Genomic DNA, 18,967 nt, shown 5'->3' with positions numbered 1-18,967 from the left:
AACAGTCTGCTGCTCCTGCGGCCGTGCAGGGGCTGAGACGCCCATCTCAGTTGGGTGAGGACTCTGGTGGGGCTCTGACCGAGGGCTTTGCAGTGGCATGGTCGTGTGAGCGCATGGAGAGGAGCCCCCACTTCCTTGTTGTCTGCCACCAACATCCCTCTCATGGGTCAGCCCCACTTCAGAGCTAGCAAGTGGCTTGACAGCACCTTGCTGCACTTCAGGGGGGCCATGAGGACCCGTTTCTGCACTGGAAGTCCTACTCCAGAGGACTTCCATGAAGGTCTGGTTTCTATGCTCAATAGCTGACCATCGCTCCTCAAGAGATGTCATTCTATTCTGAACAATGACCATGTTTTCAAAACCCTGGCGACTAAACTCCTCCATGGCCGTAGACATCTTCTCCTCTACCGTAGCCATCCTCTCTACGGTAGCCAGCCTTGCCACGGACTTAGCCATCCTTTCCACGGAGGTTGCCATCCTTTCCGCTGTGATGCATTCATGCGCCAATGCCTCCACAAAGGCGCTGCTCATCTTCTCGATGGACTCCTCCATTCGCTCCATACTCACAGCGACCCTGCCAGAGACTCCTGTACCTGTTCCTGGAGTACCAGCACCGCTCTCCTTCTGGATGGACCTGGAGGCACAGGGTCGACATGCAGCTGAGCTGAGCTGGCAGAGTCTTGCGCCCTCCGACGAGGACTCTCCACTGCTGTCCCTGTCTCCACCATCTGCTGATGCTCACTTGTGAGCTGTGATATACCAGGTGCCAACACTACTCTATCTTGCGAAGGTCCCACCGAGGTGGGAGTGTCTGTGCTGGGTGCGCTGAATTCTGTTGACGCTGCACCCTCAGAGGTTGCAGCTTCCTCTGAGGAGTCTGGAAGCTCAGGCTCTTCCTCCTGGACAGTGGGGACGTGGGCTTTCGATGGTCCTGTGGGGGAGTAAAGGAAAGAGTTAGAGATGTGAGGTCAAGGTTACATACACATTGAATAGTGCAGATGATCATAAGTCAATCTGTTAGAGCATCCGATTCATTATCAGCACCTCATCTTTCGATTGGGCTCTTTGCAGCCTGCCGGACTCAACATTGAGTTCAACAATTTCAGATAATTATCCCTGCCCCCATTTTTCATGCAGTATGATTTTTGCCATTCCCATTTGCAACATTTTATCTTTCCTGCCTCTGACAAAAGTACAGGATGTTCTTTCAATTCCTTCCTCCCCTCCTAACGCCGCCCCCCCGCTGTCTCTGCACCTGCTTAATATCTATTACATCTCCAGCTTTTTCCAGTTCTGATGAAGGGTCCCAGACCTGAAACGTTAACTCTGTTTCTCTCTCCACGGATGCTGCCTGGCCTGCTGAGTATTTCCAGCATTTTCTGTTGTTATATCATTAGCATACATGTGGAAACTGACGCTGTGTTTTCGGACGATGTCACCGAGGAGCAACATGTAGATGAGAAATAGGAGGGGGCCAAGGATAGATCCTTGGAGGACACCAGAGGTGACGGTGCGGGATCGGGAAGAGAAGCCGTTGCAGGTGATTCTATGGCTACGGCTGGAAAGATAGGAATGGAAAATGGAGAGTAAGTAAGACCTGGTGGGCTAGAGGAAGGGAGGGAGGTAACAGAGGCAGTTGAACGGATGTTGCCGATCTTTATAACCAAAAAGTCCATGAGCTCCTCGCATTTTTTGTTGGAGGTGAGAGAGGAGGAGGAGGCAGGGGAGGGTGGTTTGAGAGATGGTTAGTGGTGGAGAAGAGAAGCCTGGTGTTATCTTTGCTGTCCTGGATGATTTAGAATCGTGGGCGGTTTTAGCGATGGAGAGCAGGACCCGCTAGTGCTTTATATGATCGAGCCATATCTGGTGATGAATGGTTAGACCAGTTGTCCTCCAAAGACGTTCAAGTCTGCGTCGCTTGGACTTAAGGGAGCGGAGATGAGTGGTATACCAGGGGGAACGACTAGGGTGAGAGAGTGTAATGATTTTAGTGGGGACAAGGGCATCAAAGGTGGTGGAGAAGGTGTGATTTAGCAAATCAGTAGCTGCAGAAATGTCATGAAGAATTGTAGGCCAAAGGCTAGATAGTTGGGAATTAGAAAGTGCAGTGGTAACGGACATGAGGGAAGAGCTTTTTCCAGGGGTGACACAAAAGAAGTGGTGTTGGGAGAGGGAAGGGGAATATGGGTAAAGAGTGATATAAGGAAATGGTCAGAGATTGCCATATCAGTGATAGTTACAGTGGGGGTAGCGAGGCCATGTGGTTAAACACTTACTGATACTATGGCCCTGATATTTACCGGGCGCCGGCGGGGGGGGGTGGGGGCAGGGAGGGCTGGAGGGGTGCGTGCGCAGTTTTGCATTCGGGAAACCTGGAAGAACAGTTTACCCTCGGGTCCTGCAGAATTTAACGGCAGGACCTGATTAACATTTTTGTCATTGTTTCCCGGCTGCAGCCAGCCAGATTGAGAGGCTGACTGGCTGTCGGGCTGGTAAGCCTTCGACACCAGGCCGCAGCCGGGGAGCGGAGAGGAGGGAGAGAGAAATCTGAAAGGCCATGGTCGGGGAGATTGGAGGCTGAAGTGGCGGGGGAGATCGGTGGCGGTTGTCGGGGGAGATTGGTGTCGGCGGGAGGCCGGAGGTGGGTGTCGGGGGAGGCCGGAGGTAGGGTGGGGGTGGAGATCGGAAGGGTTGTCGGTGGGAGATCGGAAGGGTGGGGGATCAGAAGGGTCATCGGGGGGGGAGATCGGACGGGCCAGGAGGAGATCGGAAGGGTTGTGGGTGGGAGATCGGAAGGGTCTGGGGTAGGGGATCAGAAGGGTCATCGGGGGGGAGATCGGGAGGGCCAGGAGGAGATCAGAAGGGTTGTGGGTGGGAGATCAGAAGGTTCGGGGGTGGGAGATCAGAAGGGTCTCTGGGGAGGGGGGCAAGATCAGAAGGTTCAGGGGTGGGGGATCGGAAGGGTCGGGGGGAGATCGGAAGGGTTGTGGGGGGAAATAGAGGAGAGATCGGAGGCCGCAGAAGGGCAGCGCAGAGGAGGGAGGGATCAGAAAGACGGGGGTGGGAAATAGGTTAGCTTGGTGGGCCAGCGGGAAGCACTCCTGCTCCTCCTGACCCACAAGCAGTGGTGACCCAAACCCACCCATTTTTGGGGTTAAATTCCCCCCCTATAATCCCATACATATCTCCCACGATTACATTTTACTGATTTTAGTTAAATGTAAACTTTTAAGACATCTGCAGCAAGTTTCTTTTATCAATTTTGGCAAGCTATTGATAATTGTTCTCAGCATTGTCGCCAAAAGAAGCTTTGTAATATCACAGCCAAGATGCACAAGTATTCAATGTTTTTACTGGCTGTCTTTTGTGTTTCCTCTCCTCTATGAATGTAGCCATACATTGAGGTCCTAGCTGCTTAGTTTCTCCATTCCCCTGGACCCAACACTACCCCAAACATATTTCCACTCCTGCCCAAGCACAGTCAGATCTCTTGTGTTGGGAAGCTAGACATAAAGAGTGAATTTATTACAAAGTACAGAGTTAGAGTCAAAGGAATAAAGGATCAGAAAGGAGAAAGGGTAAGAAATGGTGTGCCTGTTATATAGATGAACAGAAAGAAAGACAGTGACGGATACAGAGAGGCACAAGCTATATGAACTACTGTAAGACTTACAGAAGAGATGAAACGGAGGGAAGGACAGGTTTACAGAAAGAGGTAGGCATGAAGAATGAAAAAAACTCTTAAGACAAACAGATGCAAAGATAACAATAGAAAGTCTCTCGGAACTATATAAAGAACAACAGTGAAAAAGAGAAATAGAAAGCATGAAAGACGAAAGGCAGAGAAAAAAAAGGGGGCTAATTTTAACCTAACTCGGCCGACAGGAAACTGACTGGATTGGATCAGATCAGCTACCCGCTTCTTGCCCTGCCCGATTTTACTTTTCTTTGAAGTCAGTGGAACGTAAAATCGGGTGGGGTGTAAAACATGTGGCTGATCCGTGACCGTCAGTTTCCCACCAGACGGGTTCAGTTAAAATTATCCTCAAAGAATTAGAAAGTGAGAAACAAGAGACAGTTACATGGAGAGAGAAGCATACAAATTTTCTTTTTCTTTAAGTCTGTGAGCAATATCACAGAAGATCAAACCCAATATAGTATTTAATTTGTGTATCTAATTATGATAACGTCATGTGTAAAAATTGGGATGGGGGGGGTTAATAACTTGCTTTTTTTCTTAACATGTTTAAAATTATACCAGTCATTTTTAAACCTGTCCTTTTCCTCCCCAGCATGCACAGCAGCAGGTAGAGCACGTCCTTTCTGAAATAACAGAGAGTAAAAACAAATTGGCGTATGACAAGGGAAGGCTACAGGTATTATACACTATCAATTAAAGTTTTCAGTTTGTTGTAGAAACTGAGCTGATTAAAAAATGATATTGTCAGCGGGGTCAATGGAAGTTGCCAGAAACTAAGGGGTAAATTTTTGTCTTCACAGCCTGGGTGGTAATTTGACACAGCGGATCAGCCAACGGTTGTAGAATCCAGCTGATTTTTATTCAGTTGAAATCAATGGAATGAAAATCGGATGGATTCTACAATGGGTGGGCGATCTGCTTTGCCAGACTATTGTTCAAGCGGTGATGGTGAAAATTTACCCCTAAGTTGCTAATGAAACCTGAAAATATATTTAGTGAAACCTGTAAGTCATTTTGCTTATAGCTGCTGTTTTCTCATCAGCAAAACTGATAGGGTATATCTTGTCAATAGAAAGCACATGGAAACATGAAGCTAAATACTGGACCATTTTTAAAACAACTTTATGAACACTCGTATGTCTTCAAATTCTTTCATTCTTTCAGTGACAATTAGATATTTTCAAAAATATCTCTTTATTCATCCTATAGTATATACTTAATAATGCAGCTCTATCATGACCTATTTTGTTTGTCCAAACACTTCTGACTTATTTTGTGAAGTGTAAAAATGCCAGCATCACAAGTTTATCAGAATAATAGTGGCAGCCATTTTAATTGATGTTAATGACTGAAGTAGAAAAGGCCATTGTATGAGGTCAAAAATAATTAGGCAATTAAAAGTAGGCAACAGTTTTAAGTTTAGGATAATGTTAAAACACAGGTTTAATTAGACAACACTTAATGTAGATGTAAATTTGACTTACAGATTCAACTATAATATGAAAACTTACAAATACACAGAATTCTGCACCTATAGATCTCTACTGACCCTGTTATTTATTGTGTAACCAATAGAACAGTTAATTGCATAGAGAATTGCTGACATTGAAGTATCTACTGAAACAGTAAAAGCTATATGATGAAATAGCTCTCTTGTTAGAGTTTGCAGTGTTCCCAGATGATGAATTATATGTGGATCAATTCGATCATGTTTGACCTCAAAGAAATATAACTTCACATCGAGCACAGGAATGATACAACTGTTTAATAAGGGAAGAAATTATGTTGATGACAGCAGATGTACATCTCAATATAAAGTTATGCCGCCTTGCATTTACCATGATCAGATCATTCCACTAAGAAATCTTGAAAAGTGGGAGACTTTGTAAGGGACATCTTACACTAAGAAATTGAACTTTTTAAAGTCCATTTATTTACAGTTTTTATATTCCCTTTACTTTTTTTAATTGATTTCCTCAAATAGCTGTATCATTGTTTCATATAGTATTTTTGTAAATGATGTTTAAGTTTTAACATTATGTGAACAGATCGTTGTCATGGCCTTCACCTTTTGTTGTTGTTTGTAGACCAGAGTGGAGCAATTACAGGAAGAATTGCAGCGCATGTCTGATGCCAACTCTGAAAATGTTCAGTTACGAAAATTTAACACAGTGCTAGAGACTAAATATACTCAGGTGAGACACATTGAAACATTTGTGAGGCTAATACACTTGAGATAAAATTGAACGATGAATTTTGATAATTAATTTATGAAGTGAGATTTATTTGGTAGAATTGGTTTTGTGCATTTATCATTAACAAAGAAATTGGTAGGTGCACATATTCTTACAGCAATGTTTTTGACACACTACCAGCTGCAGGAAGCAGTACTTAACTGTCATTGGATTCCTGATCAGTCCATTCGCTACCACAAGAAGATTATAGAAGCATCAATGTACGTACTTAGAGCTTGTGCAATAAAGAAATGTTTTTAACGTAGTTATTTTTGATTTAAAAGATAAAATTAATGTTGACCAATGTTGCAAAGGTACAAGGATAGCATTCATATATTTTGTGAGGCACCTGCTTCTGATTGCCAGTCTCTTGCATTGTCAAGGAGAGCGAAGACCTGGTCTGAAGCTCTCTCAGGTACAGGCAGTGGAGAAGGCTTGAAAGAAGTAGGCACATTGCCACTATCATGGAGACAGCAACATCTGTTACCACTCTTTGCATCTGACTGGTACAGAGCACAGACACAGATATGCTACTGCTCAGTGTAATTACAGACCAAATAAACTCAATCAAGTGTTGTGGTCAGGCTGACCTTAAAAACATTTATTGGAGCATGGTAGTTGCCACTCTGGAAGTCACCAGTGTTCTGGTCTGTCACTTCCATGGTGTTCTGTAGATCACATGAAATTTCCTGCAATGTGTGGCAGATATGTGCAGTGGACTTCTCCATCATTTCATTCATTTGCATGGAAACTGTCTCCGCTGCTTGCACATGAGGTCTATGCTCCTGAGTCATTCTTCCTTTGATGACTGGGCTCCTAAGCTCCTTGGCTGAGGGCAGTCGTTTCTTCACACTTCGTGGAGGAACAATACTCTCCCCTTCTTCTGCTCCAGCTCTTCATGCTCACTAGCGCTCGGTGTTTCACCCAGTGAAAACCCACCTGACTCACTAACTACTTCCTCCTAAGTGGTTTATCTGAGCTGGTGTGTGGGCAGGTAAGATTCCATGACGGAGTTAGTGAGGATGGGCCAAGAGCTATAGATCGTGATGAGCCCAGCTGTTCGTCTGGCCTCTTGCTCCAAGTCATCCCCATGAATTTCAAAAACGTAGAAACTTGTTTAGCTGTTTAAACACTTATATAACTCCTTGAATATGCCAGCTAATTGCATGGCCACAGCTATACTTTGATAATCCACAGAAAGCTGCACTTTGCTGTGCCTTTAGCAACATGATCTTGGCCCCTTCCCTCCTTCTTCCCCATCTCTTACAGCCTCTTCTGTTTCCCTTCCTCCAAGCCATAAAGCTTCCTTCTCATATAGACGTAACATTTTTAAGATTGGTGTTCTTCCTGTGGCAGCAGTTCATTGGCACTGGTTATGCACAGTCTTTCCTTTGAAATGACAACGCAGAATTAAAGGTTGACAATATATCTACATGCATGGCATTGTTATCAGGTTTGCAGGTACAGGCTCCATTTAAACACCCCCTTCAAGACTAACAAAACCCATTGTTGGAGGCAATATGAGTTCTCACAGTAGTTTGGTGTTTTATTGTTTCCAGAAGTTCCCTGTGCGTAGGTCAGGTTTCCTGTCACCAAGGTATTGAGAACCAGGGAACATGAGAAGTAAAGGTGTGCAATGCCTCTATCATTCCTGTAAGGAATAGTGTCTTTCCTTACCGTGGCCAACTTTGTGTGGTCATTAAACCTTTCCCTGCACTGTGGTGAGTGAGGTTTTACTAACTGCCACCTCCCTCCTTAAAGTCTGGACCACCATCTTGTGGGACTTCTTACCCTCAGTCTCCAGGAGATATTCTCTTCTGGAGCTCCCTTCTGTTAGAAGGCCATCCACTGAAACATCAGTAAACCTGAGAGCCCTTCTGCAGCTGGTACCACTGATGTTGCTTCTGCCTCACTTATTGCTGCATTGTTCTGCTGCTCCCAGCCCAAAAAATGGTTGCCCCTTTAATCAGCTACAACATTTTCATTACTGAGGCACCACCCTCACTCTCTCCCAGTAAATCAGTAGATACTGGTTTTAATGCTACCACCCTACCCCCACATAACTAATGAGGCCTTTCTTAGGAAACTACATAAGGTTAGCAGCAGACACACATGAGCAAGCCAAGGTGCTGCCCACTGCTAACCCATTGAGAATTGGCCCTAAGTGTTTAGTCATGGTTTGTTGTTTTGACCTTTTGTAAGAAAAACTTAGAAATATTATTTATATACAGGGCTTTATCCATTTAAGAAAGCATAGACTAAAGCAAATGTATCTTGAGAAGTAACATGGGGCAAAGGGCCCTCTTGCAGTGCAACCATTCAGTATCATCAACATCTTTGTTTCTTTAAAGGTTAACCAGGATTAACTGATCCTCTATATCTCTCCTATTCATCTCCCCAGTACATCTTGCCATTATGAAGGTGAAAGTGACCATATAGTTCATTAGTGCATTGTGTGTTTACCAGTAAAGCGAAAGTAAATATACCACAACACATGCTTTCCTTGTTTTCCAGTTGTTTGCTTTTGAGGAGCTGATGCTGCTTGATCATCATTATATTTTTTACTGTATTCCCAGATTAATGCAGAACTTAGCACATATAGGATTGACGTACAGAGACTTGAAGCTCAGTTCAAACAGGTACAATATCTGCTTTGATAGAATATGCAGTATAAATTGTGTTAAAGGAAATGCTTCTGCTTTAAAAGATGAAATTAATGTTGACTAATTTTTGCAAAAGTACATGGATAACATTCATATTTTAATAAGCTAATTTTAATTTAAGGAATAGCTTTTTTATGCTTTGAATTGTGAACCTATGGAATAGGCAGTGACTGGGTATAGTAGATATTTTCTCAAAGGGTTCCGAAGTTAAGAATGTGGATCCCTGATTCATCAGAGAGTGAAGTAATATGAATTTCTGGTAGGAAAATTATGGAATTAGGCAGGTCTGAAATGAGACCTGGATGATTGAGCTGGGCCCACGAGTTTTAAGATATTTTCTTGTCTTACATCTATGTTTTTAGATTGGAAAGTACTTAAAAAATCAATTCATGCAAAATACTCTTCGCTATCATTGCAGGGGCCATCAGCTGCTCTAAATAGATGGCTAAAGCCTTTTGTCACCAACTATTGGTGTCTGGGGAGGGGGGGGGAATGTTGGGGGGAAGAGGAGTACTTATTGTGAGATCTTATCTTGTATTCTATTGTTCCCAACTGTGTACCCTCATCAAAAATCTTCAGAGTGCCCCTTTAAAATGTTCAGCAGAAATGAGACAAAACATCTTGGGCTAAAAATTCGATTGCCCATGAAATCGGGCACGGAGATCGCGATGAGCAATCGGTCAGATTGAGAAGCTGGATGGCTGTCGGGCGGGTAGGCCTTCGGCAGCAGGCCGGAGAGCGGAGAGGATGGATAGAGGGAGCGGAAAGGTCCGAGGTGGTTGGGGGGAAGATCAGAGGCAAGATCGGAGGCAAAAGCAGGAGGTGATCGGAGGCCAGAGCAGTAGGGAGACGTGAGGCAAGAAAACAGATCGGAAGCCGGGGTCAGGGGAGATCGGAGGCCTCATCGAGGAGATCGGAAGAGTCGGGGGGTGGGGGGAATCAGAAGGGTCGGTGGAGGGAGATCAGAAGTGTTGGTGGGGGGAAATTGGAAGGGTCGGTGGGGGGTGTCTTGATAGCCGGGGGTGGGGTGTGGGTGAAGCAGGTAAGCTGGAAAGGCAATTACCTCCTGGATCCGGCAGTCCTCACCTCCCTTTAGCTGCTGTGTTTCCCGAGGCCCGGAAAACTCAGCTGGCCAGGGTTAAATTTTAAATGGTGGTTAAATATGAGGCACGCAGCGTCAGTATAATATTTAAATTACCAACACACTCCCAGGCGGCTGGTTGGCAATTTAAATATTATAACGACACTGGTAATTTAAATATTATAATGACATTGGTGCCCACCCCCGGTCCCGCATCCGTTAAAACCTAAAGTGGTCGGGCTGGGGACAGGATTCAGATTTTTAGCATTTTAACATCCCACCCAACTCAAACCTGCCCATTTTGGGGGTTAAAATTCCTCCCATTGAATTGTTTGACATAGTTTAGTTTTAATAAAACTAGAAGTAAATAAGGTATTATTGCCAAACTTACATTTAGAATGTTCTTTGTTATTAGTATATGTTGACTTCTGTTCTGACCAGGCACAATTGGTATTGGAACAAAAAGAGGAAGATTTTGCAATGGCAATAAAATCACGTGATGAAGCACTTCGAGAAACCCAAAAGCTAAAAGAGCGTATAGAGGTGATGGGAGAGAGAGAAACACAGAAGGTAAAAACAACAGTAAAAATGAAAAAATTGCTTAATGCTTTTGCAGAATACCAAATACTAAACTAATTGTTAGCAGTATTGGTAGTACATTCTGGTAATTTAATAGTTTATAAAAAGGACACTATAGTCAGATAGCAGTTCATAAGAACATAAGAAAAAGGAGCAGGAGTAGGCCATGCGGCCTCGTGTTTGCTCCGCCATTCAATAAGATCATGGTTGATCTTCGACCTCAACTCCACTTTTCCACCTAATCCCCATATCCCTTGATTCCCTTAGAGTCCAAAAATCTATCGATCTCAGCTTTGAATATACTCAACAACTGCGAATCCACAGCCCTCGGGTAGGGAATTCCAAAGATTCACAACACTCTGAGTAAATAAATTTCTCCTCATCTCAGTTCTAAATGGCCGACCCTTTATCCTGAAACTATGCCCCCTAGTTCTAGACTCTTCAGCTAGGGGAAACAATCTCTCCGCATCTACCCTGTCAATCCCCCCCAGAATCTTGTATGTTTCAATGAGATCGCCTCTCATTCTTCTAAACTGCAGAGAGTATAGGCCCATTCTACTCAATCGCTCCTCATAGGACATCCCTCTCATCCCAGGGATCAATCTAGTGAACCTTCGTTGCACCGCCTCTAAGGCAAGTATGTCCTTCCTCAGATAAGGAGACGAAAACTGTGCACAGAACTCCAGATGTGGCCTCGCCAAAGTCCTTACAATTGTAGTAAGACTCCTCTCTCTTGTAGTCCAACCCCCTTGTAATAAAGGCCAACATACCATTTGTCTTCCTAATTGCTTGCTGTACTGCATACTAACTCTCTGTTTTGTTTTTAAGGCACCCAAATTCCTCTGAACACCAACATTTAATAGTTTCTCACCATTTAAAAAATATTCTGTTTTCCTATTCTTCCTACCTAAGTGAATAACCTCACATTTCCCCACATTATACTCCATCTGCCACCTTCTTGCCCACTCACTTAACCTATCTATATCCCTTTGCAGGCTCTTTGTGTTCTCCTCACAGCTTACTTTCCCACCTAGCTTTGTATCGTCAACAAACTTGGAAAAATTACACTCAGTCCCTTCATCTAAGTCATTAATATAGATTGTAAATAGCTGAGGCCCCAGCACTGATCCTTGTACCACCCCACTAGTAACAGCTTGCCAACCTGAAAATGACCCATTTATTCCTACTCTCTGTTTTCTGTCTTTTAACCAATGCTCTATCCATGCTAATATATTACTTCCAACCCCATGAGCTTTTATCTTGTGTAACAGCCTTTCGTGTGGCAACTTAATGAATGCCTTTTGAAAATCCAAATATACTATATCCTCTGGTTCCCCTTTATCTACCCTGCGAGTTACATCCTCCAAATCTCTAATAGATTTGTCAAACACGATTTCCCTTTCATAAAACCATGTTGACTCTGCCTAATCATATTATGATTTTCTAAATGCACTTACCACTTCCTTAATAATGGATTCCAGCATTTTCCCAATGACTGATGTCAGGCTAACTGCCCTGTAGTTCCCTGTTTTCTCTCTCCCTCCTTTCTTGAATAGTGGGATTACATTTGCTACCTTCCAATCCACTGGGACTGCTCCAGAATCCAGAGAATTTACACGATACAAGATCTGAAATAGCCTGTTCCCTGTTTGGTTCCACAACATATTGTTCTAGGAAACTGTCTCAAATGCATTCCATGAACTCGTCCTCCAAACTACTTTTGCCAATTTGATTTGTCCAGTCAATATGATTTGTCCAGTCAATATGAAGATTAAAGTCCCCCACGATTATTGCATTACCTTTGTTACAAGCTTGTCGTATTTCTTGATTAAAACTCTGTCCAACAATATAGCTACTGTTAGGGGGCCTATAAATTACTCCCACCAATGTTTTCTGCGCCATATTATTTCTTATCTCCACCCATACTGACTCTACTTCCTGATCATCCGAGCCAAGATCCTTCCTCACTGCTGTCCTTATGTCATCCTTTACTATCAGGGCCACCACCACTCCTTTTGCATTTTGTCTGTCTTTTCAAAACGTCAAGTACCCTGCAATATTTAGTTCCCAACCTTGGTCACCATGCAAGCATGTCTCTGTAATGGCTATTAGATCAAACCCATTTATCTCTATTTGTGCCATTAATTTGTCTATCTTGTTACAAATGCTTCCTAATCCAGAGATTATTACCTTTGAGGTTCTGCTTATTAATTTTGCAACCATCGTCAGCCGAAAGTGCCAAGTGGATGATCCATATCGGCCTCCTCCTGAGGTCCCCACCATCACAGGAGCCAGTCTTCAGCCAATTCGATTCACTCCACAAGAAACGGCTGAGCGCACTGGATACAGCAAAGGCTATGGGCCCCGACAACATCCCGGCTATCGTGCTGAAGACTTGTGCCCCAGAACTAGCCGTGCCTCTAGCCAAGCTGTTCCAGTACAGCTACAACACTGGCATCTATCCGACAATGTGGAAAACTGCCCAGCTATGTCCTGTCCACAAGAAGCAGGATAAATCCAATCTGGCCAATTACCGCCCCATCAGTCTACTCCCAATCATCAGCAAAGTGATGGAAGGTGTCATTCACAGTGCTATCAAGCGGCACTTACTCACCAATAACCTGCTCACTGATGCCCAGTTTGGGTTCCGCCAAGACCACTCGGCTGTCGACCTCATTACAGCTTTGGTCCAAGCATGGACAAAGGAGCTGAATTCCAGAGGAGAAGTGAGAGTGATTGCCCTTGACATCAAAGCAGCATTTGACTGAGTGTGGCATGAAGGAGCCCTAGTAAAACTAAAGTCAATGGGAATCAGGGGGGAAAACCCCCCACTGGCTGGAGTCATACTAGCACAAAGGAAGATGGTTGTGGTGATTGAAGGTCAATCATCACAGCCCCAGGACACCGCTGCCGGAGTTCCTCAGGGCAGTGTCCTAGGCCCAACCATCTTCAGCTGCTTCATCAATGACCTTCCCGCCAACATAAGGTCAGAAATGGGGATGTTCGCTGATGACTGCACAGTGTTCAGTGCCATTCACAACACCTCAGATAATGAAGCAGTCCGTGCCCACATGAAACAAGACTTGGACGACATTCAGGCTTGGGCTGATAAGTGGCAGGTAACATTTGCACCACAGAAGTGCCAGGCAATGACTAACAAGCGAGAGTCTAACCACCGCCCCTTGACATTCAATGGCATTACCATCGCTGAATTCCCCACCATCAACATCCTGGGGTCAGCATTGACCAGAAACTTAACTGGACCAGCCACATAAATACTGTGGCAACAAGAGCAGGTCAGAGTCTAGGCATTCTGCGGCGAGTGTCTCACCTCCTGACTCCCCAAAGCCTTTCTACCATCTACAAGGCACAAGTAAGGAGTGTGATGGAATACTCTCCACTTGCCTGGATGACTGCAGCTCCAACAACACTCAAGAAACTCGACACCATCCAGGACAAAGCAGCCAGCTTGATTGGCACCCCATCTACTACCATAAACATTCACTCCCTCCACCACCAGTGTACCGTGGCTGCAGTGTGTACCATCTACAAGGTGCCCTGCAGCAACTCGCCAAGGCTTCTTTGGCAGCACCTCCCAAACCTGCGACCTCTTCCACCTATAAGGACAAGGGCAGCAGGTGCATGGGAACACCACCTCCAAGTTCCCCTCCAAGTCACACACCATCCTGACTTAGAAGTATATCGCCAATCCTTCATCGTCGCTGGGTCAAAATCCTGGAACTCCCTACGTAACAGCACTGTGGGAGTACCTTCACCACATGGATTGCAGCGGTTCAAGAAAGCGGCTCACCACCACCTTTTCAAGGGCAATTAGGGATGGGCAATAAATGATGGCCTTAAAAAATTGGACCGTAGCTCCTCAAACTCCCTCAGTAGAACCTCATTCCTAGTTCTACCTATGTCCTTGGTTCCTACGTGGACTACAACAACTGGATCCTCCCCCTCATGCTCCAAGTTCTTTTCCAGCTGTGAGGAGATATCCTTAACCCTGGCACTGTGCAGGCAACACAGGCTTCGGGACTCCCGGTTGCGGCTGCAGAGAACATTATCTATCCCCCTGACTATGCTATCTCCTACCCCTACCACATTTCTTCTTACGCCCCCCCCCCCCCCCCCACCCACCCCACTTGACTGGCCTCCTGTACCACGGTACCATGGTCAAATTGCCCATCCTCCCTGACATCTTTGTTTTCATCCATACAGGTAGCAAGTGCCTCGTACCTGTTGGACAAGGTCAAAGGCTAAGGCTCCTCCATCACTGCATCCTGGGTCCCCATAGCTGCCTGACTCACAGACACATCCTCCTGTCCCTGACCAAATCTAAACTACTACCTAACCTAATGGGTGTGACTGCCTCCTGGATCAAAGTGTCCATATAACTCCCCCTCCCTGATGCATCGCTATGTCTGCAGCTTTGACTCCAGCTTCACAACTCTGAGCCGAAGTTCGTCGAGTTGCAAACACTTACTGCAGACGTGGTTGCTCGGGATCTCACTGGTCTCCACCAACTCCCACTGCTGCAGTTACGACACACCTGCCCTGCCATCCCTATCTAACCTTGTTTTATATATTTAATTAGTTAAGGTTTTTATTCACTCGATATTTTTAGTTTTATTAACTAATTAGTTCATTTAGTTTAAAAGTAATAGTTATAGTTTCCCAGCTCTTAGTTTAAACCACTGCCCTAGCTTAAAGAGCAAAAAAAGGGTAATACACACCAACCAATCACCTACGTGCTGTCCTGTGATGTCACTCCTTCATTATTTTTTGCTCTCTCTCTCGCCGCTGCTCCTTTCCTCCCCGCTGCTCTCAGTTTCTGGTCCCGATCTTGCTGTGCTCTCGAGCCTCCGCTCCCGCTCCTTTTATCCCCGCCGCTCTTGGTCTCTGGTCCCGCTCTTGCTGTACTCTCGAGCCTCCGCTCCCGTTCCTTTTATCCCCGCCACTCTTGGTCTCTGGTCCCGCTCTTGCTGTACTCTCGAGCCTCCGCTCCCGTTCCTTTTATCCCCGCCGCTCTTGGTCTCTGGTCCCGCTCTTGCTGTACTCTCAAGCCTCCGCTCCCGCTCCTTTTATCCCCGCCGCTCTTGGTCTCTGGTCCCGCTCTTGCTGTACTCTCAAGCCTCCGCTCCCGCTCCTTTTATCCCCGCTGCTCTCAGTTTCTGGTCCCGATCTTGCTGTACTCTCAAGCCTCCGCTCCCGCTCCTTTTATCCCCGCCGCTCTTGGTCTCTGGTCCCGCTCTTGCTGTACTCTCAAGCCTCCGCTCCCACTCCTTTTATCCCCGCTGCTCTTAGTCTCTGGTCCTGCTCTTGCTGTGCTCTCGAGCCTCCGCTCCCGCTCCTTTTATCCCCGCCGCTCTTAGTCTCTGGTCCTGCTCTTGCTGTGCTCTCGAGCCTCCGCTCCCGCTCCTTTTATCCCCGCCACTCTTAGTCTCTGGTCCCGCTCTTGCTGTACTCTCGAGCCTCCGCTCCCGTTCCTTTTATCCCCGCCGCTCTTGGTCTCTGGTCCCGCTCTTGCTGTACTCTCGAGCCTCCGCTCCCGCTCCTTTTATCCCCGCCGCTCTTAGTCTCTGGTCCTGCTCTTGCTGTGCTCTCAAGCCTCCGCTCCCGCTCCTTTTATCCCCGCCGCTCTTGGTCTCTGGTCCCGCTCTTGCTGTACTCTCAAGCCTCCGCTCCCACTCCTTTTATCCCCGCCACTCTTGGTCTCTGGTCCTGCTCTTGCTGTGCTCTCGAGCCTCCGCTCCCGCTCCTTTTATCCCCGCTGCTCTCAGTTTCTGGTCCCGATCTTGCTGTGCTCTCAAGCCTCCGCTCCCACTCCTTTTATCCCCGCCACTCTTGGTCTCTGGTCCTGCTCTTGCTGTGCTCTCGAGCCTCCGCTCCCGCTCCTTTTATCCCCGCTGCTCTCAGTTTCTGGTCCCGATCTTGCTGTGCTCTCGAGCCTCCGCTCCCGCTCCTTTTATCCCCGCCGCTCTTGGTCTCTGGTCCCGCTCTTGCTGTACTCTCGAGCCTCCGCTCCCGTTCCTTTTATCCCCGCCGCTCTTGGTCTCTGGTCCCGCTCTTGCTGTGCTCTCGAGCCTCCGCTCCCGCTCCTTTTATCCCCGCCGCTCTTAGTCTCTGGTCCTGCTCTTGCTGTGCTCTCAAGCCTCCGCTCCCGCTCCTTTTATCCCCGCCGCTCTTGGTCTCTGGTCCCGCTCTTGCTGTGCTCTCAAGCCTCCGCTCCCACTCCTTTTATCCCCGCCACTCTTGGTCTCTGGTCCCGCTCTTGCTGTGCTCTCAAGCCTCCGCTCCCGCTCCTTTTATCCCCGCCGCTCTTGGTCTCTGGTCCCGCTCTTGCTGTGCTCTCAAGCCTTCGCTCCCGCTCCTTTTATCCCCGCCGCCCTTGGTCTCTGGTCCCGCTCTTGCTGTGCTCTCGAGCCTCCGCTCCCGCTCCTTTTATCCCCGCCGCCCTTGGTCTCTGGTCCCGCTCTTGCTGTACTCTCGAGCCTCCGCTCCCGCTCCTTTTATCCCCGCTGCTCTCGGTCACTAGTCCTGCTCTCTCTGAGTTCAGATGGATCCACAGTTCATTTTGAGAACTAAACAATGTTAATTCCATAAATCTGAAAACTGGAGCAAGGTCTAATACTTGCATTAATTTAAACATATTAAGAGAAGATGGGCATGTGGAGTCATCACTCAAATCCTAAATACTTGAAGATGGGATTTCAAATGCTTCTCAGTTACATCGCCTCAAATCTGTTTGGAGCTGCTCCCGTGCCGCAGTGATAACTTAGTCAGAAGTGCAACAGAGTGGAGGCAGCTCCAAGGAAATTCACTGAATCATCTTATGAACCAATAATTTTCCCACAACCTACGAAGGCCACTATGGTATTGCTGAAGGAATCTGAAAAAGTGCATAATTTAAAAAAAACACATTTCTGCTTCTTGTGCAAATGCATTTGTGGTTTGATTGCGAAGAAACTTGAATGCTTAGGAAGGTAAGCTGACTAGAGGAAGTTGGCAGCGATAGCTACAGGAAACTTTTTGGTATCCGGCACGCACGGGACCGACCTGGTGCCGGTCCATCAACAATGCCGGATAACCGAACGCTATAGTTAAAAGATACGGAGCTCCGAGCTCCGTCTAAAGCAACAAACCCTAACAGCTTCAAAACAATTGGCACAACTTGCAAGCGTCTCTGTAGCTTAGCAACAGCTTCAGCTACACGCTTGCACAGCCACAAATGAGTAAAAAAAAGTAACTAAAAGTAAAAAAAGTTATCTGAACCGACTCCTGAATTTTGCCGGTGGATAGAGCGTTCCAGTTATTTAGTGGCCGGTTAATCGAAAGTTTCCTGTATCTATTTTTCATACCTGTTGGCTTGTGATTGACATGCAATTAAAGGTGCAGGGCACATTGTCATGAAAGTGGCAGTATAAGTTCAGAGTCGAGTTTTAAATGTGAAGATTGGCACTCAGACTTGGAACTGTCTGAGGTAAGAGTCCAAATCCCTACCACCAAGAACTACTCCTCTCATTGGTTTTAGTAATTCACAACTCCATGCTTGAACTAATTAGGAATGCCAATTCACTTTCCAGATTGCAAATCTTCAGCAGCATGTGACAGATTCTAAGCAAGATAATAGCCAAATGGCAATGACTCTAGAGAATGTGTTAGTATCACATGCAAAACTCCAGCAGACAGTGGAGAAACTACAGATAGAACTCGGACAAAGAGACACAGAGATAAATGGCTTACAACGGGACAAGTAAGGAAATGCCGTATTACATGTACATTGATTATACATAATACATAATGCTTTTCAGAAAATTTTACTTCGCTGATTTTGTGTGTTATGCGACAAAATAACTAGCCACCAAAGATAGATTTTACTGCCGCTACCCGCCCCCTGTCCCGCCTCCGTTAAACCTGGAAGTGGGTGGGTTGGGGTCGGGTTTGAGATTTAAAGAATTTTTACATCTCCCCCGACCCCAATCCACCCGTTTTTGGGGGTTAAAATTACCCCCAATAAGGTGCTATATAAATGCAAGTTTATTTTGTGCTGCAGTTCAAATGGTCTTGTGATACCTTTCTTCTTTGCTCTGGTGATGACATGGTATTTTTTGATACATAATCTCAACATCAAATTTGTAGAAATGTTAATTGTTCTTTTGTAAGAGATCTCTTTGAACCAGTGGTAGTGATTGGGAGCTAGTTTCATTTTAAAGTTGTATGTGTGTTCCAGAGTTAGATCTATTTGTTTGATTTATTTCTATTTTCATGAGGCAAATTTTCTTCTCTTTGCTTTTGTCTATTTCTGCTGTGTCTGGCAATTCTTTTCATATAAGATTGTTTCTTACCACACTCCACCACCCCCGCTCCGCACGTCTCCACCCAGCAGTTGTACAAGGTATGCCTGAAAGAATCAGAAAAGCAAAACATCAGAATTGTGTTTACTGGTATTGTGCTTTATTTTTGTATTCCATTCACCAAAGTTCTCTGAAAAATTAATCTTTTGATAAACCATTGTGTCTTAAAATGTGCTGCTACTGTATAAGTTATCTCGATGAAGATGTTTTCAGCCGTATAAAATTATGGGCCGTATTTTCCGATCGGAGGCTTGCTGCGTGCGGAGGCCTCCGATCTGGAAAAAATCTACAGACTTACCTGAGGGCTCCCAAGGTCTGGACACTTCCGCTCCTGGGCCTCTCCAACTCGA

The 18,967-nt window shown here is 45.8% G+C and overlaps 1 protein-coding gene across 3 annotated transcripts in view; it reads left to right on the top strand.

Annotated features, from left to right (window-relative positions):
- The window catches only part of ccdc150 (coiled-coil domain containing 150), a 133,096-nt gene that overhangs the window by 49,191 nt on the left and 64,938 nt on the right, over positions 1 to 18,967 (top strand). For all 3 annotated transcript variants that reach the window (XM_085990315.1, XM_085990314.1, XM_085990316.1), the window contains 5 exons: positions 4,293 to 4,376; positions 5,788 to 5,895; positions 8,511 to 8,573; positions 10,120 to 10,248; positions 17,847 to 18,016. In XM_085990315.1, the coding sequence (XP_085846441.1) occupies positions 4,293 to 4,376; positions 5,788 to 5,895; positions 8,511 to 8,573; positions 10,120 to 10,248; positions 17,847 to 18,016 (554 nt within the window). The remainder of the gene's footprint in view (positions 1 to 4,292; positions 4,377 to 5,787; positions 5,896 to 8,510; positions 8,574 to 10,119; positions 10,249 to 17,846; positions 18,017 to 18,967) is intronic.

The sequence above is a fragment of the Somniosus microcephalus genome, chromosome 6, assembly GCF_052327205.1.
Source record: "Somniosus microcephalus isolate GS21.2 chromosome 6, FLI_Smic_1.0, whole genome shotgun sequence".
Taxonomy (NCBI): Eukaryota; Metazoa; Chordata; class Chondrichthyes; order Squaliformes; family Somniosidae; genus Somniosus; species Somniosus microcephalus.
Note: the sequence above shows the minus strand (reverse complement) of the source record. Positions and strands in the feature narration are given on the sequence as shown.